This window comes from Diplodia corticola (assembly GCF_001883845.1).
Source record: "Diplodia corticola strain CBS 112549 chromosome Unknown scaffold13, whole genome shotgun sequence".
Classification (NCBI taxonomy): Eukaryota; Fungi; Ascomycota; class Dothideomycetes; order Botryosphaeriales; family Botryosphaeriaceae; genus Diplodia; species Diplodia corticola.
Window position 1 is genome coordinate 459,092 of NW_017971492.1, and position 19,983 is coordinate 479,074.

The 19,983-nt window shown below is 58.1% G+C and overlaps 5 protein-coding genes across 5 annotated transcripts; 3 read left to right on the plus strand and 2 right to left on the minus strand.

The window, feature by feature from the left end:
* Window positions 1–703: 703 nt before the first annotated feature.
* Window positions 704–1,305, plus strand: BKCO1_13000144 (bola-like protein; the record flags this gene model as incomplete). The annotated part of the gene is made up of 2 exons (XM_020270867.1): window positions 704–1,012; window positions 1,138–1,305. The coding sequence occupies 2 exons, from the start codon at window positions 704–706 to the stop codon at window positions 1,303–1,305; spliced, it is 477 nt and encodes a 158-aa protein (XP_020132425.1).
* Window positions 1,306–4,961: 3,656 nt separating this feature from the next.
* BKCO1_13000145 (uncharacterized protein) lies at window positions 4,962–7,205 on the minus strand (the record flags this gene model as incomplete). The annotated part of the gene is made up of 3 exons (XM_020270868.1): window positions 4,962–6,849; window positions 6,899–7,024; window positions 7,090–7,205. The coding sequence occupies 3 exons, from the start codon at window positions 7,203–7,205 to the stop codon at window positions 4,962–4,964; spliced, it is 2,130 nt and encodes a 709-aa protein (XP_020132424.1).
* A 1,414-nt stretch (window positions 7,206–8,619) lies between these two features.
* BKCO1_13000146 (alpha beta-hydrolase) lies at window positions 8,620–9,465 on the minus strand (the record flags this gene model as incomplete). The annotated part of the gene is made up of 1 exon (XM_020270869.1): window positions 8,620–9,465. The coding sequence occupies one exon, from the start codon at window positions 9,463–9,465 to the stop codon at window positions 8,620–8,622; it is 846 nt and encodes a 281-aa protein (XP_020132427.1).
* Window positions 9,466–10,410: 945 nt separating this feature from the next.
* BKCO1_13000147 (pre-mrna-splicing factor 38b) lies at window positions 10,411–14,290 on the plus strand (the record flags this gene model as incomplete). Its single annotated transcript, XM_020270870.1, has 5 exons — window positions 10,411–10,594; window positions 10,645–11,012; window positions 11,060–11,405; window positions 11,459–12,764; window positions 12,820–14,290. The coding sequence occupies 5 exons, from the start codon at window positions 10,411–10,413 to the stop codon at window positions 14,288–14,290; spliced, it is 3,675 nt and encodes a 1,224-aa protein (XP_020132426.1).
* Window positions 14,291–15,761: 1,471 nt separating this feature from the next.
* Window positions 15,762–19,076, plus strand: BKCO1_13000148 (arylsulfotransferase protein; the record flags this gene model as incomplete). Its single annotated transcript, XM_020270871.1, has 3 exons — window positions 15,762–15,896; window positions 16,155–16,325; window positions 16,386–19,076. The coding sequence occupies 3 exons, from the start codon at window positions 15,762–15,764 to the stop codon at window positions 19,074–19,076; spliced, it is 2,997 nt and encodes a 998-aa protein (XP_020132433.1).
* Window positions 19,077–19,983: the final 907 nt, after the last annotated feature.

Consider the following 19,983-nt stretch of genomic DNA (forward strand, 5'->3'; position numbering starts at 1 on the left):
AGGCAGGTCGGCCGGCCCCAGGGAGACGCTGGGGATCTCCATTCGAGATAAGCGTAGCATTTGGAAGCGGCAGGGGCAGCGATAGGCGCATGGGGGGTCGATGGTCTGGAGCCTAAAGTCGAATGGAGCGGCTCATCCAGACCCATGGCGGCTAGGGAGCTTGGCGCTCGGTGGGCGAGGTACCTCTCGCGGCGGCGTGGGGAGGGCAGGCAGTGACAGAAGGGTACATTGGAGGTACCTCTGCGTCCTCTGCGCCCTCTGGGCGGACGACCAGCAGTTTGAGCGAGGTCGGCGAGGTCGGCGCGGGATGCAGCCAGTCAGCACCCGCTGCGTGCGCCCACCCCGCATCTGCCGCCCGCTGCGGATCCGAGACCTGACTGCGGCCGTTCTGGCTGTGGCGCGTGGATGCCGCACGCGGCGCTGCCAGGACGCAGTTCGTGAGAGCCGAATGAGGGAGCGGGATGCCGAGTGGTGAGGTGAAGCTGAGGCAGGAAGTCGGTGGTGAGGCTCTGAGGAATGGCTGCACGACCATTGGCCGCCGGCTGCCGGCTGCCGGCCTGACCCACCCCGGCCTAAGGCGGTGATGTCGGTGCTCACAACGAGTCCATGACGAGCCACCACTCTCTACATCTGCCTCCCAGGTGCGGATGCCGTCTTCGCCCACTGCTCCTGCGCCGCCCTCTAACCGCCCGCCAGAGTCCCAATGGCGCCCTCGAGAGCCGCCTCGCGCATCGCCGCCTCGGCCGCCCTCAGCGCCCGCCGCTGCGCCGCTTCTGCTGCATCCGCCCACACTCCTCTGACGCGTCGTTGCTACGCGCAGCTGCTATTTTCGCACAAGACCCCGACGCCACGCCCAGCTCGAGCCCACGCCGCACCCTTCGCACAATGCCCTGCTGCCGCCCGCCGCTGCATGTCGAGCAGCCCGGCCCCCGAGCCGCCGGATTACCTGTCTGAGGGCGAGCTGCATGTCTTCAATAAGATCAAGGATAATCTAGACCCTGTGCGCCTCGAGGTATGTCAGCCCATATCAATTTAACCCTTCCCCTCTCCTCCTTCACCCACCGTCTTTCTCCTCGGCTATGGCTTTCGAAATGTGGAGAAGTCGAGAGCTAATGATTTTTTTTTTTTGCCGAGCAGGTTCAGGACATTAGCGGCGGTTGCGGTTCCATGTACGCGCTCGATATCGAAAGCCCCAAGTTCAAGGGCTTGACCGTCATCAAACAGCACAAGTTGGTCAACGAGATCCTGAAAGATGAGATCAAGAGCTGGCACGGCGTGCAGTTGAGAACCAAGGCCGCTGCATGATCGCCACTTTGTATCATATCGCACATCTTCTTGACTTTTTGGAGGAGATACGGACAACACTCTCCTCTCTTTTAGACGGGCGGCATTACTGCATATTGGGTTGGCTATGGTATCTGGGTCTTGGGGGGCGTGTAGGCGGCTCATGGTCGACTGGGATTTTGTAACGATACCTGTAGAGATGGGACAATAATGTAACAATATTGAAATATCCACACGATGAATTGTTCCTCCTCGGGTCTTGCTTGATATTAGTATCCCCATTTTTTCTTTTTCTTTTTTCGAACGTCGCGACCTCCCTCATCTTCAGCAGCTCTCCGCATTTTTGCGGAGGCCTTGATCAGATCATCCTCTCGTTTTTTCTCATTCTGCTTTCACTTCGCATCTCAGATGACTCAGAGTTCCTTCAAAGGGAAGGTTACTTGCCCGATGCTGTGCTTGGGGTTGCTGACAACATCGTTTCCATGATAGCGGATGTATCAGAGCCGGTAAATCAGCACACTCTGCCAACTCTACTGGAAAATGGAGTTCATAGCGACGCAATAAAACTTGCAATCTTGCTCATCACTAACCTGGGATCTTGGAAAGTATCGTTTCAGTAAGAGACAGCAACATAACGATTATCATTGAGCTTAGGAGCTGAAACGCATCATTATGAATGATCAACATCCATCGGGAAGAGTCCTTTGATATCACGTCGCTAGAGGCTCTCCAGACAAACAAAGGAAAGCGAGAAGAAAGTACCGAGGAAATTGGAACTTGTGATCGTGTAGTAGGATATCACTTGTTGAGCGGATTACAATGGCTAATCAATGAATCGAGAGGCGAGAAAATACCTTTTATCACATGTAGCATGTATTGCGAGTACTGTAGATACCATGTGATTCCGTTTTGCAAAAAATTGAACTAGAAACACCACACGCTGAATGCTTCGGCTCTTACAGTGTGCGGAGGAACCAGTTCCCTGCTCTAACTTTTCTTTCTTTTACTCTTAATCCCATGGTCTCTGAAGTCTAACAAGTTTCCAGTGTTGCTCTAACGTAGCTGTTACCGTCAATGAGAAGGAAACACGTATCATTCATGAAAGATATCAAAGCTCCCGTAGCATATCACTGATCATTCTTCAACAGTGCATTGCTTCAGCATCCGGCGTTGAAGCAGCAACACATCACCAGCATCCAACACCTCCGAGTTGCCAACTGAAAGCGTCGGTCTCTGTAGGGGAACCAGCCAGCAAAGAGATAAACCGTCAACGGTGAAGACTTGTGCAAGGTGGCCAACAATCAAACATATTTGTTTGTCTTTGATTGTTGGCCACCTTGCACTTGTGCGATCATAGCAAAGAACCAGAATCCAGTGTATCGTTGAGCGGTTTTGCTGACAATCTTTGAGGAGACTTGAGTTACTTCAAGAAGCCTACACCTGAACGTTTGTTTCAACTTGCCCTGGATCTGTCCGCCTGCCCGTTGGCTGGGAGACCTTGCAGTCACCGTACTGGGAAGTATTCACATGAGCGAGTCGGCCGCTGCCATGCAGATGACTGAGATGATAACTCAGCATGTCCATGACGTGATGACTCCATTGGACGAGCTGGTACTCGGTCTTCAGTTTGCTGACTTATAAAAGCAAGGCTAGGGGCATAAGTTTTCAATTCATCGACAACGCTCAGTGTTTGTTTTGGCTAGCACTTAAGAGCGGCGGCACTGAGCGGACCTCAAGGACAAAATGCGAGTATCACTCGGGCGGAAGGTGCGTACTAGAGGCTCCCTCGCCATCAGGAGTCCAGCTTACACCAGGTTCACCAAGAGGCCCAAATAATGAGGAATGTCAACTGTCACTAAAGCTGGTAGGTCTTTTTTGCCCAAAAGAACAGTGAACAATTCCTCGACTCATTTCAAAGAGTAACCATCACCTCTGGCGCTCAGGGAACTTCGACTTTTCTGCTCTTTGCTCCTCACCCACCACTCCCAAGCCACCCTTGACGCCGTTTTACCTAGCTGCCGATCTCACATGACATGGACAAAACTCCTCAGTTCCCTCCCGAAAAAAAAAGAACAGTGACATCCACCAACAATGGGAAACGCTGCGCATCTCCATCGTCAGCATCCAGCGCGTGTGCTCCCTCACACCAGGTCGCCAACCATATCGACCAAACGAACCACGCAAGCCTCATTGCACGGCAGGGCCGGAAAGTACGATGATCGACCTTGTTTGTGCCCCCAAACGCCAGGGCGAGCGAGCCTCGCTATCCAACAAGGCAGCAACACACCAATCAACCTTGGCTGTGGCATTCGCGCCCGTCCACCCTCCCTCCTCCTGTTAAACAGGCCCGTCGCGATGCGATGACCAGCTTGCACGCTTTCCTCCACTCGACCACCACCTATGTCAGCTGCATTGCGGTCCGGTCCGGCTCATGGGATGCCACGTGTTTTTATAGAAGGGAGGGGAGCATCATGCTGCATGCGGGCTGCGACGTCGTAGGCTTGTTTATGCAGCGTCCCGCAGGCAGTCGAACAAGAGGCATTCGCGATGGCTCACGACAGCCAGCATCACGCTGAGAGGAGGCATCTCAGGGGTGGGTGTCGGAATCAAACGCTGGGAAACGGAACCCGCGATCGATCGTTTCCGGCGGCCCACCGAGGCTCTCAGCGCGAGCTGCAGCCAGCGCAAGAGATATTTGGTGCCCGCCGAAAGTCTGAGATGGCAAGCTGATTGGACGCTACGTAACTGGAATGCAAATGGTAGCCGACGTGGTCGTGGCGGACATTCACAAATGGAGAACCCTGGTGACGGAAAGCGTGGATGTGATGATGATGATGGATCTGGAACCGGAGGGGTTCTAGACCTATGCATGCCGGATTGAGAGAGGACGCGTACTTCTTTACGGACCGCCATGCCGGTGGTTTTTATTGTGTGGTTCGGAACCGCTCTTGAGGGTCTTCTCCTCTGAGGCCAGACTCTGCTCAAGCTGAGCGTGCAGGTCCTGGAGCTCTTCCCTGTCTTGGGGATCGCGAAGCGTCGAGTCCCGAGCCGGTCTCCAAGTTCGTCGAGGACCTCCTTGGTCCCCTCCTGTAACAACAGGCTACGTTCCGGTCGAACTGCGCGTTTTAATCATCACCGTTGTCTGTGACGACGGCACGCGATGTTGAGGGAGGTGTAAGCTCAATGACTTAGACGGGGAAGCCGATATGCAGTACTTTGCGTCTCTGGCGGAAGTCGGTTTGTCTGAGCGGAGAGGTCTGGTAGGGCCGGGGGGCGCCTGGTGGAAGGGCGGGGGTGCGGCGATGATGAGACGCAGCATTTGTGAAGTTTGGTGGGGGTGGGCATGGTGGATCGATGGATCTGGTAAGCTGTTGCCGTTTGAGACGCCGTGGTGCTATGACTGATCCGCAGAGTGAACGCTTGGGGAGCATGCATGGGTAAAAGTCAAGTGTTTTCTGTTGGACACCGTCTTATACAATACACTATGGTAACCGACGACCCGCTCGAGAATCCAGAGATGCCAGAGGATGCGTATAATAAAGCCATCTTCGTGCACATATGCGCGCTCCTTTTTTTTTTTTTTTTTGCATTCATCATCCGATTTGAGGTCGTCCTTCCAGCACAACAAACCCCGGAAGGCGCAGGGTAGGGTGATGGACAACAAGGTCCCGCTGAGCTCAGCCGTGGAGCCTGGGAATGGGATGGACTAAGCTGTCGGGAAAGGTGCCTGCATCCGATGACCTCCTTCCGGCAAAGTTGTTATCGACGGCGGCGAGCACGTCCGATATCCTCTTCTCGCTGGCGTCAGCGAGGATCTGCTGGGAGGCCCGGGGGTTGGTTCCAGGGTGCCTGTGAAGAAAGGGGTGCATCGACGGACGGAGAGCCGGATACTCGCGCATTTCGGACAAAGTGAGAGAACGACGAGGAGCCAGGGCGGAGTCGGAAGCGTCATGATCCCTTGCAGTGTCTGTTGGGCGCTGTTCGACAAGCAGTTCGAGCATGTCGAGGACTGAAGCATGCGGCGGCATCACTCTCCTGTCCTCGATGGGCGGAAAATGCCGGTCCCGTTGCAGCGTCAGAACCTCCGAGATGCCGGCGTAGTTTCTCTCTTCCTTCTTGAGTGACAGCTTTTCGTCTATGAAAAACCCCATGGCCACATGCTCCGCGGCGAGTCGCAAGGTTTCTATGGCGCACTTCGACAAGATTGGATGCATCGTGAGAGCATGTTCAAAGCGGGAACCTTTGCAGTAATCATGATACTTTACGGTGATGGGGAAGAACTCGCGTTGCCAAGGCGGAGCATTGCGCATATCTTCAGGCATATGTTGTAGCAGCAGGCATACGACGTCGAAGGCATGCAACCTCTTGCTATAATTCCAGTATGTCACCGGCATCAAGACCTGCTCGACGGGACACACACGGGCAATGACGCGGTAGGGGCTAGCGCCGTGCCTGAGTAGCGCCCGAAGAATCTCCATTTGCGTGAAAGGCTCTCGATGGTGTGGTATGAACATGATGTAATCGATCAATTGGGATAGCGGCGTATGTCCTGATTCGTCGAGGATGTCGGGGTCCAAGCCGCGCTCCAGTAGGGTGTTTACGGTATTGCAAATATCGTTATCATTCGTGGTGGAGTAGTCGTAGATGCAGCCGGTACAGATGGTGTGCAGTATACCCGAATTGCTGACATCGATCAATTCCGCGAGGAAGGGAGCCATTCCTGACATCGGCGAATGAAAGACAAGGGCGTGTAGAAGGGTCTGCAAGCCCGGATGGCCGTTGTCTGGAAGATTTCCTATCAGAGTTTGCAGGTTGAGACCTGCTTTGAGGAACTCGATGAGCAGGCCGCGTGTGTCGTTCGCGATACTGTCCAGCCTGGATAGGTGTCGGTCTAGCAGGGGCAGTACGATCAGACGTTCCAGTCCTTCAAACTGTGCTCCAGCATCTAGGAGAATGTGGGCATATTCGTTCACAAGGGAATAGTCGGAACTGTAAGCACATTTGGCTCTGCGCTTCAATACCAGCTCAAAAGTGGTCGCTCCCCGATATGGGCCTTCAGCTGCAGGGGCATCAAGGAGTGCGCTGTGTGGCATGGCTAGCTGCTCTATTATTCTACGCTTGTTCGCGAAGAGGGCGGCTACCTGAAGCGCATGAAGTCCGTCCGAGTTGAGAGGCGCCATCGAAGACCCATTTTCCAATAGCAATCTCACGAGGGAGCAATCGCCTCGTCTGATTGCGGCCATGAGCGGCGTCTCGCAGGTCCGAAGGTCCTTTAGATTGACATCCGCGCCTTCGCGCAATAGAAGTTTGACAACTTCCGGGGTTGAATGTGAGGTTGCCAGGGACAACAAAGATTTTCCAAGCACCTCCGGAGCGGCCGCTTCTTCGTGGAAGAAGGATGTGAAGCCGATATGCCAGTTGTTGACCACAAAGCGATATGGACCTTGGAGGAACGATTCCAGGCGTTCGACATGGGAGTGCTGTATGGAGTCTACGAGACTTGAGATGACCTCGTCTGGAATATGATGTGCCCCTACGTCGTTTTCGAGGGTGTTCGTGCGTGCCCTGCTTTTTATAAGCATCAATGTAGATTGCAAAATGAATCGCCACTCACACTTCCTGGGATGAATCAAGGATTGGGGTGGGAGAGATTTCCTGCAGATGTTCTGGTGGTGAAGCCGAGGGCCGTCGTCCCCTCTTGAAGCCCCATTCGCATAGTTTGGAGCGGTAGGCGCGCGTGCTATTCTGGGGTTAGCAAGGATGTTCTTCAACGCCACCCACCCATTACCGGAGGATGTCACCTACGAGGCGTTAAACCCATTTTCATTACGGAGATTCCGCGTTACCTCCGTTAAAGACTTCCCCTGCACAGCATATAACTCCCTTATCTTATCCTTCACCTGCAGCCAGTCTTTCGTCATAATTTCCAAGATGGGACTTTGGGAAAAATGCAAAAGTGAGGTGAGTTTTGCGACGGGGCTGGGTGCAGCTGTACAAGTAGGCTGAAGGCAGACGCCGCGCTTATTAGGTGGTGGCTTCCCATGGGTTTCTGCACAGTGCAAAAACGCTAGCTTGAACAGGAGAAGATCTGCAGTGGGATCAAGTGGGGACTGATGCGGGAGTCGAATTGCACAGTGCAAAAACCCGCTGCGCCACGTCCACGTTGCACCATAGTGTTTGGCAGTGTCAGCTGTGCCCCATAGGAGTAGAAAGTCGCCTGAATTGCACAGTGCAAATGCGCTAGATGATCCTGTTTCCCAGTGACTTGTCAGCCAAAGCCGAGATCGCCCACCGCCGGCCGTTGCCATGCGTTAGCGAATGATGAAGGTTGTCGGCTTCTGGGCGCAGAGGCTCGGAGTCGTGGGTCGCACGGCGCCATCCGCTCCCGCACAGTGTTCGTGCAGGAGCCGTACCACAGCCTTGCTCGTGAAGTGCAGGATATTGGGGAAAACTGCACAGTGCTTATCCTATGTCTATGGTTATTGGATCAGCCACCACAGGCTGTGGGATAGGTTTCTGCACAGTGCAACTCGTGATAATAATATAAAGTCTCTAGTCTCGACTTCGGCGGACTGCAACCAATCGACTATTTCAGACTTATGTCTGCTACAATCAAACAATCAGCGTCCGCAAAGCCAGCAGGATCTCAATCGTATTGATTTGTTTCTTTTACCTTTTGCGCACCTCAAAGATCATGTCGATGAACAAGACAACATCTGCTACGCATGCAGTATGCAGGTGAGCCAGTGCCCACCGATGCTGTAAGATAGCAACTGATTTATCTCCAGTAGCTGCGAGTGCTGTACCAACTCTGGCCCATCATCCACGGAGAACGAGGGCGGCAAGAAGCGCGCGATTACCCAGACCGTCGACCGGAACGAACCTTGCTTCCATACAACAGCCGGGAACCAAGCCGTGGACCAACATGCTGGCGACTCAGCAAGACTCCGACGACTTGCTCAGGCAGCTCGAGAGTTGGGGATCGAGCTGCCTAGCAACACTATGCGTTTAGAGGGACTTTCGAATAGATGTCCGATGGAACGCTGGGTCAGTGATGATGGGTGCTACTCCGAGGTGGTGATGGCGAGCTACGGCGCAGATTTACGGCGAAAATGAATGGCAAAATCAAGGAGCTCCTGCCGCATGTCAGCCAACTGTCAGTACAGGCCTGGAAATGATGAGCGACGACCTTTCTTCAGCTCACCTTCAACGCATCTCTTCCACGATTTGGGCTCGTGCTTGGAGAAGCTTGAGGGAGGGAGTTGATGGAAGTACCTAGCGAGGAGTATATGACAGAGATGGTTGCGAGTCTTCCGAAATCTATTTGTCTATCATTCATAGCATTCTCCTTCTGATGACTTTCGAGATATGCTGAAGTCCTTTCAAGCGCTCCTCGCCGGTCTCACCGAGGTATAGAGATGCGACTGGCCAAGCGTGAATACCCCCATCTTCTTCGTCAACGTCAACATGCGCTCCTCCCTTTTCCAATATGCTGACGACATCTCGGATTTCTGGACCGAGAACTTCTTCAGATCCATAGAGGAAACACCAGCCTTGAGAGGGGGATGCTCTTGCCCAACGTTCAACATCTTTGCAGTTACCCGGAGAGACCATCGGGTCATCAATGGAAATTTTGTTGCCGGCGTACTGTTTTCCGTAAAGGTGTAGGCTGTCGGAGTTGAGGTAATCGCTTGCAGTATTTCGATTATTTGGAGAAATGATTGTGACCCAAGGTGAGATCATAGTAGCCAAAGCTGGGAGCTTGCCACTGTGACATTCATGGTCTGCAAGATAGAGCAGAAGACTGAGAATGAGGGTTCCGCCGGCGGAATCTCCGCCAACACACACTCGCGAGGGGTCTTCGATGATGGAAAGGACATGCTCGTACCCCGCAAAGAGTTGCTGAACTTGGGTTGGGTAGACGGCATCGGGTACGAGGGTGTACTCCAGGGCGAAGAGGGCTGGATTCTTGTAGCCTGCCTCTTTCAGGAGCGAAACCCAGGCAAGTAGGAATTCCATGTAGAAATAGCTGGAGCCCATTGAGAAGCCGCCCCCGTGGCAGTAGAGCACGACGATGTCCGGCTTGGTCTCTTCGTCGAAGGTCAGCCAGACGCCGTGGAAGCCATCTCTCCTCACGTCTCTCCAGGAGATGGGGGAATGAAGGTAGCCGTGGCGCAACATTCGCCATCTCAAAAATGGCAAGGATACCGGCTTCGAAAAAAAGACACGACCAATGAACGCGGGCATGCAGGCAAAGGCATAGCGCACGCATCTAATAACGAAGTCTTGAAATGGAGTGGCTCGCTGAACGAATGGAGATCGATCTGCATATGGTGTGAAGAAGCGTTCCCGAACGAAATGGTAGGGTATCAGAATTACTACGAGTGTCAGCGTCTTTCCAATTTGATAGGGGTAACGAGGATACCTATATGGGGCAGGGCATGAAGCACCCATGTCACTAGCTCTAGGAAATCAACACGGAGAAGCAGTTGGGGAGCGAGGAAGATCAGAAAGACAATGCAGTCCAGATAGGATATTTGAGTGAGAATCATGTTTCTTCAGCATTGGATGTGTGAGTTGAAGCGGGAAGTAGTGAACGAGCGAGCGAGCGAGTGGTCTGACGTCTATGACGCCGACAGGCTGGGCGCCTAGGCCGAAAGAAGGTATGCGCTCTGGATGCAAGCACCAACGCCGCGCACACGACGGAGGGCAGTGGGAAAGACGGACGGGTGGATTGACGCGCGGCGCAGATGACGTGAGGCGTCCGGGGTCCCGTCGGCAGGTTGATTAGATAAGCGGCGGGCGCCGTCACGTGTTCCTGAAATTTCCGCCGCCTCATTTGCTGCTGGCCGGCGGCCTGCCATCACCGTCACCACCGACCACGTCAAGCAACCTGCTGCTTTCACGCGCCACGGGCTGGTTGCGCGCACGCAGTTGCTCTGTCTCTGCAGACTCTCACTCTTCTCCCCCTCCCCCCTCCGTTCCACCATCAACCCCGCGCTGAAGCTCCAATGCGCTGAAGCTCGCTCCACCTCCGGCTGTCCAGCAACGACCTCCGCTCCCGCGAATTTCGCGTCTACCGTGCACAGGATTCCGCCGCGGACTCGCACTCGCAAGCTGGGAGCTATGGATTTAGCAAGGTGCGACGCCGCCTCCAACCCCGCGGCGCTGAAGCCGGAGCTGACCCGCCACCTTTCTAGCTCTCTCACCCAGGAAGAAATTCCTATCAAGCTGCGATGCGCCATCTGCAACAAGCTGGTCGTCAACGCTTTCGGCCTGCCGTGCTGCGACCAATCCATATGTGGGAACTGTAAAGACATCTCCCTGTGCGACTCGGTGTGTCGATGCTGACCTGCCTAGGCCAATCTTCGCTGCCCGACTCCTGCCCCGTATGCTCGCACAGCCCGCTGTCCGCCGACGATTGCAAGCCGAAAAAGAACCTGCGCCTCACCGTCAAAGCATACCTGAAGTCGGAGGAAAAGAAGCGCGACAAGGAGCGCTCCGTCAGTGTTGCGGCCAAGCCCGACACTCCCGTAACTCCAGGCGGGACAGCCCCACCCGTTGTTCAGTCCATAGAGCAGCCTCTCGATGCGCCCGACCATACTCCCTCGATCGCCCCGCCGGACGCCCAAGAACCGAAAGACCAGGAACACGGCGACGCGGCCCAGGCGAGCGAGGCGCCTCAGGCTGATACTGCAAACGCGGCTGCGGACCAGGCGCAATTCGAGGTGAGATCGGTGGATCTGTATTTCGGAGCGAGGCTGATAGCGTATAGGGCGCGAACGGATCCGAAAACCACCAGGACCAAGACCTGAACGGCCAGGATACCACCGCAGACCCCGCCACCGGAGAAGACGCAAATTCCGAGGACAAGGAGGATGGTCAAGACGGTCAAGAAGGAGCTCAGGAAGTTCAGGATGCGCAAGGCGAAGGCGAAAAACAAGCCGGAAACTGGAACTCGGGAGCGAATGGAACGCCAGGCCAGATGTTCGGAAACGGCTTTGGTTTTGATCCCAGCCAAGCTGGGTTCAACGGCATGAACTGGACCGGCCCTGGAGGCTTCAACCCTCTGATGATGAACGGAATGTCCAATGGCAACTGGAGCAACTTTGGCATGATGGGTAAGCCACTCCAGTCTGGTGTCTTCCGGCAGTGGTGCTGACCAGAAAAACAGGCATGTCCGGCATGGGGATGGACCCAATGACCATGTCCCAAGGAATGTTCGGAGGCTTTGGAGGTCAGGGCATGGGCATGAACGGAATGAACATGGGCATGGGCTACGGCGGAGGATACGGTGGCGGATGGAATGGACAGCAGATGAGTGGCAATGACTTTGGTGGCGCAAATGCTGGCTATTATCCCGGAGGTGGATATAATCAACAATCGCACCAGCAAGGGCATTTCCCGCAGCATCAGATGAATCATCATCACAACCAGCAGTTCGCAAAGAATAATTTCCAGAACCAGAATCGCATCCAGGGGGCCGGCGCAAATCAGCAGCAGAAGCCAGTTGGTCAAGACCAGGAAGATGCGGGTGCTGGTCCTGGCCAGGCTGAAGGTAGTGCTGCTGCTGAAGGTCAGGTGTTAGGCGAGGAGCAAGGCGAGGCCGAGCATAAGGACTCCGCGAAGCATGCTTCGGAGGCGGATGCCGAGGACGGCGCCTTCGAAAACCAAGTTCGCCCGGACCTCCAGACGCGCCAGTCGTCACAAGCAGGTCCTGGCGACGCGCAAGAAGCGAACGACGAAGACGGGCCTGCCGACCAGGCCGATGCCGCAGACGACGCGCCAAACGACGAAGCCACATCTGGAGACGTTCCCGAGGACGGCCCAAGTGCGGAGAGCAAGGATGAAGGTGACACTAACCATACTGTAGGACCTGATGCCCAAGAAGGCGAGGCAGGCCAGATTCACGACCCCGGCGAGGGGCCACGGGAAGATGCGCAACAGCAAGGCCTCCAGCAGCCAGGACACGGCTTTCAAAACCAGAATTTCCCGCACCAGCCCATGGGCGGATTCGGTAACGCGGACCCTACTGCTATGGGCATGGGCATGGGCATGGGAATGGGCATGGGCATGGATCCTGCTTCATTCATGGGTATGCCCATGGCCGGTATGCCCGATCCTTCGATGGGTTTTGGGCCTATGAACCAGCACTTTGACTATGCAGGTCGTGGAAGGGGTGGTTTCAGAGGCGGTTACGGGCGTGGCTACCAGAACTTCCGCGGAGGATTTGGACGCGGGATGCATGGACCTGGATTTGGACCAGGGAGTGGTGGTTTTGGGGGAAACATTACAGTTCTTGCAGGCGGAGAACCAAAGGGGGTGGGTGTCGAGGGCGCTCCCACCGGGCCCAAGGCCATGCGCGAAGGGCTCCCAAACACGGGGGCCAGTGGCCGGTTGGGTAGAGCAGCATTCGCCGGTGGCGCAGGCAGAGGCTTGCCGCACCAAGGATCGGCCCCTCCATCCGAACACCAGCAAAGGTGAGTACCTTCCAACCCATAGGAGGCTAAGTTCGAGCTCCTGACTTTTGAGCAGCAAAACACCCGAGGACGGACCCAGTCGTGCTCACTCACCTTCGCGGCAGAGGTCGAAATCTCGGTCGAGGTCCCAATCTCGGTCGCCGTCTCGCCGCCACCGTCACCGTCATCGCTATCATTCTGCAGATGCCGCGTCGGAACCGGAGTCACGCGAGCGTCGCGAGGAACGGCGTCGCCACCGGTCGTCGCGCAAGTACGGGGAGGAAGACGAGGCTCCGCACGAGGGCTCCAGGGCGCGCGGCCACAGCAAGGAGCGGCCCAGAGACTCGTCCGTCGACTCATCCAGACACCGCAGCAGACGAGAGCGCGACAAGGACCGGCACCGGTCGTCCCGCTCCCACCGGGACCGCAGCCGCGAACACCGCCGACACCGGCACAGATCCAGGACTCCGGCCGCAGACGACCGCGACGACGCGGTCAGCGTCGCGAACGGCACGGACGCCGGCAGCGAGGCGGGCGGTCGCAGAAAACGCGACAAGTACCGCGAACGCGAGAAGGAGCGCGAGCGCGACCACGACCGCAAGGACAGGGAGAAACCCCGCGACCGTGACCGCGACCGTGACCGCGAGCGCGACAGGGACAGGGAGAGGGAGAAGAAGCGCTCCTCTCGCCGGGACTCCCCGTCGTATAACGATTACTCGGACGACGACAGACACCACCGCTCGTCGCGCCGCCGCCGCGAGAAGGAAAAGGAGCGGGACAAGGAAAGAGACCGCGCGGACAGAGCGGCGGCACGCAGGGAAGAAGAGCAAGCACAAGCAGACGGCGAACTAGAAGGCGAGTTCAAGATCCAAGGCCGCTCCAAGCCGCCGCCGAAGCCGGCAACGAACGACCCCCCGACGGCCGACTCGTCCATGCCCCCTCCACCAAAGGGCATGTCCAGCTCTCGGCCATCCCCGCCGCCGCCGTCGCAGGCCCGCACACGCGACCGCGACCGCGACCGCGACCACCACCGCGACCACCGCGAGAAAGGAGACAAGGACAGGGACCGCGAAAGCTCGTCGCGCCGCAACAGCGGCGTGTCGCAGTCGGGGGCCGCCACGACGGCGGACCCGGCTCCCTCCTCCAGCAGCACCGACCCGCACACGCTCGAGCGCGAGGCGCGCAACCGCGAGCGCATGCTCAAGGAAGCGCAGCGCAGGGCTCTTCTGCAAAACCAGCCGTCGTCGTCGTCGTCATCGACCGGTGGCGGCAGCAGCGAGAAGAGGAAGCGCGGGTACGAGGGCTACGAGGATGCGGGGGAAAAGTCGTTCGCGCCGCCCACGGGGCCCAGTGCGGAGCGCGACCGCCATGGTGGTGGCAGTGGTGGTGGCAGCAAGAGGCGCAGGGGCAGCGAGGCTGCTGAGAAGGACGAGCGTGGGAGTAGCAGTAGGAAGAGGCGGGTGAGTTATAAGTATGAAGACGAGGAGAACGACGAGGCGCGGGCGAGGCGGGTGGAGAGCGAGAGGGAGGCACAGCGATGGAGGTAAGAAGGACGTCTCGGTGCCCGCGCTGGACAGAGAGCGTCGGAAAGGGACGAGCAAAAAACACACGCCCTCTGGATGAGGTGCTCTAATCATTAACTGTACACTAGAACTCAGCCTTCCCCGTCGTGGCAGACGTGGCGATATTTTGATCAATCAATCAGGGCGGCAAAAACGATTTGGTTTTGGGAGTCCCTATGTAGAGCTAGCAGTGGCGGGAAAGAATTCTTTCATCATTATTCATTTTCATTTTGCCTTTTGGACTAGTACCTAGGAGTGCGAAGAATCATGGCGATAAGGGGGCGGAGATGAAAGCGACAAAGGGCAGCTTGGCAGTCTCCTATTCCCGCCCCAAGCACGGCCGGTGGCCGACGTGTTTCCGGCCGGCGCTTGGCCACTACCTATGGACGGGCCGGCACACCTGGGCTGCGACGCTCCATGCCCTGACCCTCTGCTGACGTACGTTGTGTTCCGCGTCACTGCTACTACTACTGCACTGCACCGCAGGCCGCGACAGCTGTCTCGGTACTGAGAGCAGGCAACCAGTCGAGACGTCCCACGCGCCGGGCCACGTCGCGCTCCTCCAGCCAGGGTCATCCGTGAACCTTCTCCAGCCGCCAAGGAATTCCGCTCGGGCCGGAGACGGAAGAGAAGCGACTGATTGGAATGGCTGATTGCGCCCGGGTTGCAGCCAGCCCTGCTGAAGCTGCTCGGACGCCCCCCTGGCTCGCACTCCCGGAGCCGCAAAAGCCAACGTCAGCTCTTACAAGTCCCTGCAGCCCACCCCCCCCTTCGTCGACGATTGAGACGCCTCTTTGTCGACCGTCCCTCAGGCTAATGATCCCCGCACTTGCCGCTAAAGCTGACCAGCCTATTGACCGGTAGGTGGGAGGAGCGAAGGCCACGGATGGTAGCGAATCGGGTGAGTTCCGCGGCGTGTCTACGTATGCAATTCTGCAAGCGCTTTTTTGTTTTTTCTTAGCAGCACGGATGGGAAACACGAACGAGAGGAGGAGGATCGCGATTCTGTGGTAGGTATCGCCGAGAAGGACGCTCGGGGTCGATGGTCCGCTTTTCTTGCTCGGTCGGCAAAAAAAAAAAGGACGAGAGGACCAGCAATGGATCCGAGTTCTTCCTCTCGTCCCCCGTGCCCCTCTCTAAACAGTACGTCCGCCCTTCTCTCGAAGAAGGACAATAAGGATCGCGGCGCGCCGCCCGAACCTGCTTCGCTCTTGGCGTGGAGGAAAAGGGTAACACGCACCACCTGCTGCACTCGAGGGGGAGGGGCCCACGGGAAACCGGTACTTCTTCTTCCCAATGTCGTCCGCGTGATCTTCTTTTGCTTTTTAGGTTTTGTTTCTTCTCTTCTTCTATACTTTCCCCGCCCCGCGTGCGCGTGTTTGTGAGTGAGGGCCGGTGTCGCGCGGACGACGACGACGACGACAGCGACGACTTCGTTCGCCTCCTCTGATCCGCCATGGAGATGACTCGCCGTGGTGTTCCCCGTTGCTTGTCGTTGCCAATTGTTGCCGCATGCTGGCTTGCTTCCTCGTTGCCCACGCTCGCTCAGGACCCTTTCACGAACAACGACGGCCTTTACAGTTTCGTCACCGTACGTCTCCCCTCTCCCCGACATCATCGCCTCGGAAATCTCTCTCTCCCTCCCCGCCCGCCTCCCCCACACCTCCGTTTCTTGAAGACGCCAGTCGGCAAAGGTGCCCACACCGCCAAGAAATGAGGTGCTCGCGGTCGGGGATCCACAGTCATCTTTTCTTAATCAGTGGGCGGAGCATGTGGCCGTCTGTCAATCCGGGGCAGGGAAAAAAAAACAAGAGCGATGCTGATCGTCCTTTTCCCCCTTCGTCTATAGCGCCCCGAGATCAGGGCACCTAAACTCGACGTCAGAATCTACGACAGGGATGCCGTCGCGCCCGGGTACTGGTTTGTGGCGCCGTACAACACCAACAACGCGTGGGAAGCGCACCAGGGCCCGCTGTACGAGTCGTGCCAGGTCGGGCCGGCGATATACGACGGCGACGGGGTGAGTGCGGCCAGGACCGGAGCCGCATCGCAACACTGACTGACTGACGACGGCGAGCAGGAGCTGATCTGGAGCGGGGCCTGCCTCTTCAACAACATGAACGCCTTCGACTTCCGGCCCATCGACTACGGCGGCAAGAAGTACCTCTCGCTCAACGTCGGGCGCGGCTCGCCGTCCGTCTACGGCGCGGGGCTCATCCTGTCCGACACGTACGAGACGGTGCGCGAGGTGCAGCTGAGCGCCCACACGGCCGACTTCAACCAGCACGAGTTCAGCGTCATCGACGACGGCGCCGCCGCGCTGTACGTCACCGAGCAGCCGCACCGCGTGCCCGGCGCCCCCATCGGCCTGGGCAACGCCTCGGAGCTGTGGGCCCGCAGCAACGGCGTCGTCGAGGAGAGCCTGCTGTGGGGCCGCGAGGAGACGCGCGACTTCGACTGGGACTGCATCGACCGCGTCCCGCTGAACGAGAGCACCTTTCCGTGGCCCGACGTGCCCGACGAGGGCCGCGGCTGGGACTACATGCACATGAACTCCATCGACAAGTTCCCCGACGGCGACTACCTCGTCTCCATGCGCTACTCCGACTCGCTGATGCGCGTCGCCGCCGCCGACGGCTCCATCGCCTGGCGCCTCGGCGGCCGCGCCTCCGACTTCGCCATGGCGCAGCCCGACGGCGACCAGCTCTCCTTCTCGCGCCAGCACCACGCCCGCATCGTCTCGACCAACTCGACCCACACCGTCGTCTCGCTGCTCGACAACGCCGCCGGCAGCCTCGGCACCGACGACGCCACCACCGCCGACGAGAGCGCCGCCCTCGTCGTCCGCCTCCACCACGACCCGGCCGACCCGTCCCGCCGGTCGTGGGCCGCCGAGCTCCTGCGCCGCCTCCCCCGCCCGGACGGCGACTACTCGCGCCTCCGCGGCTCCGTCCAGCTGCTCCTGCCACAGCCACAGCCCCAGCCCCAGCAGCCCCAGGACGCCGACGACGCAGACGCCGATGCCGCTCCGTACTACTACTACCCGTCCTCCCTCACCCACATCCACGACCGCTACCCGGACTGGGAATCCTCCGCCAACATCCTCGCCTGCTGGTCCAAAGACGGCTACGCCACCGAGTTCGCGCCGCCATCCCGGGCCAACACCTCCACCGACACCACCGACACCACCGACACCACCGACACCAACCCCACCAACCCCATGCACATCGCCGCCGAAATCCGCTTCGCCACCTCCCACCTCGACACCTACCGCGCCTTCAAGCACACGGGCTTCGTCGGCCGCCCCGCGACCGAACCGCCCGTCGTCAAGGCCTTCGCGTTCGGCGACGTCACGGGCCAGCATTCGGGCGTCGTCGACGCGAGCGGTCGCGGCGTCGGGCAGGCGATGACGGTCGCGTACGTGAGCTGGAACGGGGCGACGGAGGTGAGGGCGTGGCGGGTGTTTGGGGAGGTGGTGAGGGATGGGGGGGTGGTGGTTGTGGGTTCGGCGGGGGAGGGGGAGGAGGAGGGGAAGGAGGGGGAGGAGGGGGGGAAGGGAAAGGAAGGGAAGGGGAGGGGGCCGGCGACGTATGGGGAGCTGTTCGGGCTGGCGGGTGATGTTGACGCCGACGACACCAGTCCCCCGTCCCCATCCCCATTCCCGATTGCATCCCCACCCCCATCCCCATCCACCCAGCACCCCGCCGACGCCGACGAGAACAGCAAACCCTCCTCCCCGCAAACACAAACAACCCCCCAAAAGCGCACCCCCTCCAAAATCCCCTACCCCCCCGCCCCCCTCCCCCCGGACTCCCCCCCTCTAACCGCCCACCTCGGCACCTTCCCCCGCTCCGGCTTCGAGACCGTCCTCACCATCCCCAACCTGCCCATCTCCCGCCTGTGGGTCGAAGCCCTCGACAGCACCGGCACCGGCGCCACCGTCCTCGGCCGCTCCGAGACGGTGACGGTCGTCGTGCCGGCGGGCCAGCGGCCGTATGAGCCGGTCGACGTTCTTGCGGGGCAGCACGAAGGGGATGATGGTGCGGCAGCTGTGGGGAATGGCGATTTCGTGTTTGCGGATGAGAGGGAGGGGTTCATCGGGTTGGTGAAGGTGCCGCCGCAGGCGGTGGGGGGTGGGGCGTGGGGGTATGCGAGTGTGGTTGGTGGTCAGGGTGGAGAGGGTGACGCGTGGTGGTGGGGGTGGGTGGTGGTTGTTGGGGTTGGGGCCGGGGTCGGGGTGGGGGCGGCGGCGGTGGTGTTGGGGGTTTGGTGGGGGTGGAGTGTGTGGAGGGCTTGGGGGAGGAGGAGGAGGGGGGAACGCGGTGGAGGAGGAGGAGGAGCGGGGGGGAGGAGGGGGTGGAGGGGGTGGAAGGGCAAGGGAAAGGGGAAGGCGAAGGCGTCGGTGGATAAGGGCAAGTATAGGGCTGTTGCTGGGGATGATGGCGACGACGACGACGACGATGATTTCAATGGCGATGAGGAGGAGGCGATGGAGTTGGTGGAGACGTCGGGAAGTGAAGGGGGCAGTGACGAGTATCTCGGCCGGTTGGATTGGGCGCCAGTGAGTTTCGGGAGGGGCGCTGCGGGCGTGGGTGATGCGGGGAGGGGGAGCAGGTTCGACGAGGAGATGACGTTGGGAGATGTGAGGAGGGGGCTGGCCCAGGTGAGGCAGCAGCATCAGAGGAGCGCGAGCCAGGCGGAATACTGGAACGCGGGAGCCACGCCGTTGGTGATGCAGGCGAAGAATAAGTGGAACGAAGAGCCGAGGTAGGGGGACACGGAGACGAAGACGAAGACGAAGCTTGTTGTGTTTACATCGGCGCAGATGATGAGTCTGTTGCGTTTCATACCTTGATATCTCTGAGCATTTGAGCGCAATTATCCAGCATAGCGTTTACATAGCATGAGGCGGCGTTGGCCGGAGAAAAATGATTGTTTTGGACTTGACTACCGATCATTTCGTACAGTATCGCAACAGGAGGTGGGTTGTCAGATCGGTTATATCATGGCGTTCTTCATCACTGTTACAATATACTGCTCTCCACTATATGTCTCCTCCGCTTTCGTCAGCAGACGCATAGAACCCGAGGCTGCGGACAGACTCGAGCTAATGACAGTAGAACGTGTATTCATCGATGATACACCACAAGTCTGCAGTACCTAGTCTCACAGTACCAGACGAATATCTGTTGGTTACCAGCAGTGGAGATGACGGCGGGGGCGGCCCATTAGCATCAAGAGCCATGCGAATTAAGCTGCAGCGTGCAATGCGAGTTCCCCGTGACCAAGCCGTGTCGCGTGCGTGAGGGGCCGGCTTGTGATACGATTGACGCACTATGAAGTAACATGACTCTTAGCATATGGGCTGATCACTGACTGTTCCTTTAGATGGCCCGGTGCAACTGTCACAGGGCTTTCCTATATCAGTACTCTTTCCTTAAGGACGCAAGCTGGCTGTCCGCGGAAGATAACATGATTGTATTCCCGTCTATGGGTCACACGACTCATCGGTGTCGCTACTGTTTGCTGAAGCAGAACACAATCACTCGGCGATTGAGGAGTCTGGGTAATTGTATGCTGCTGTTCTGGTGAAGGATGTCTGACTCGTGTTGACTTTGACAATGGTGTTCTGCGATTTTTCTTAACGATGAGGCAACCCGTGGCCCAACAGTGACGAT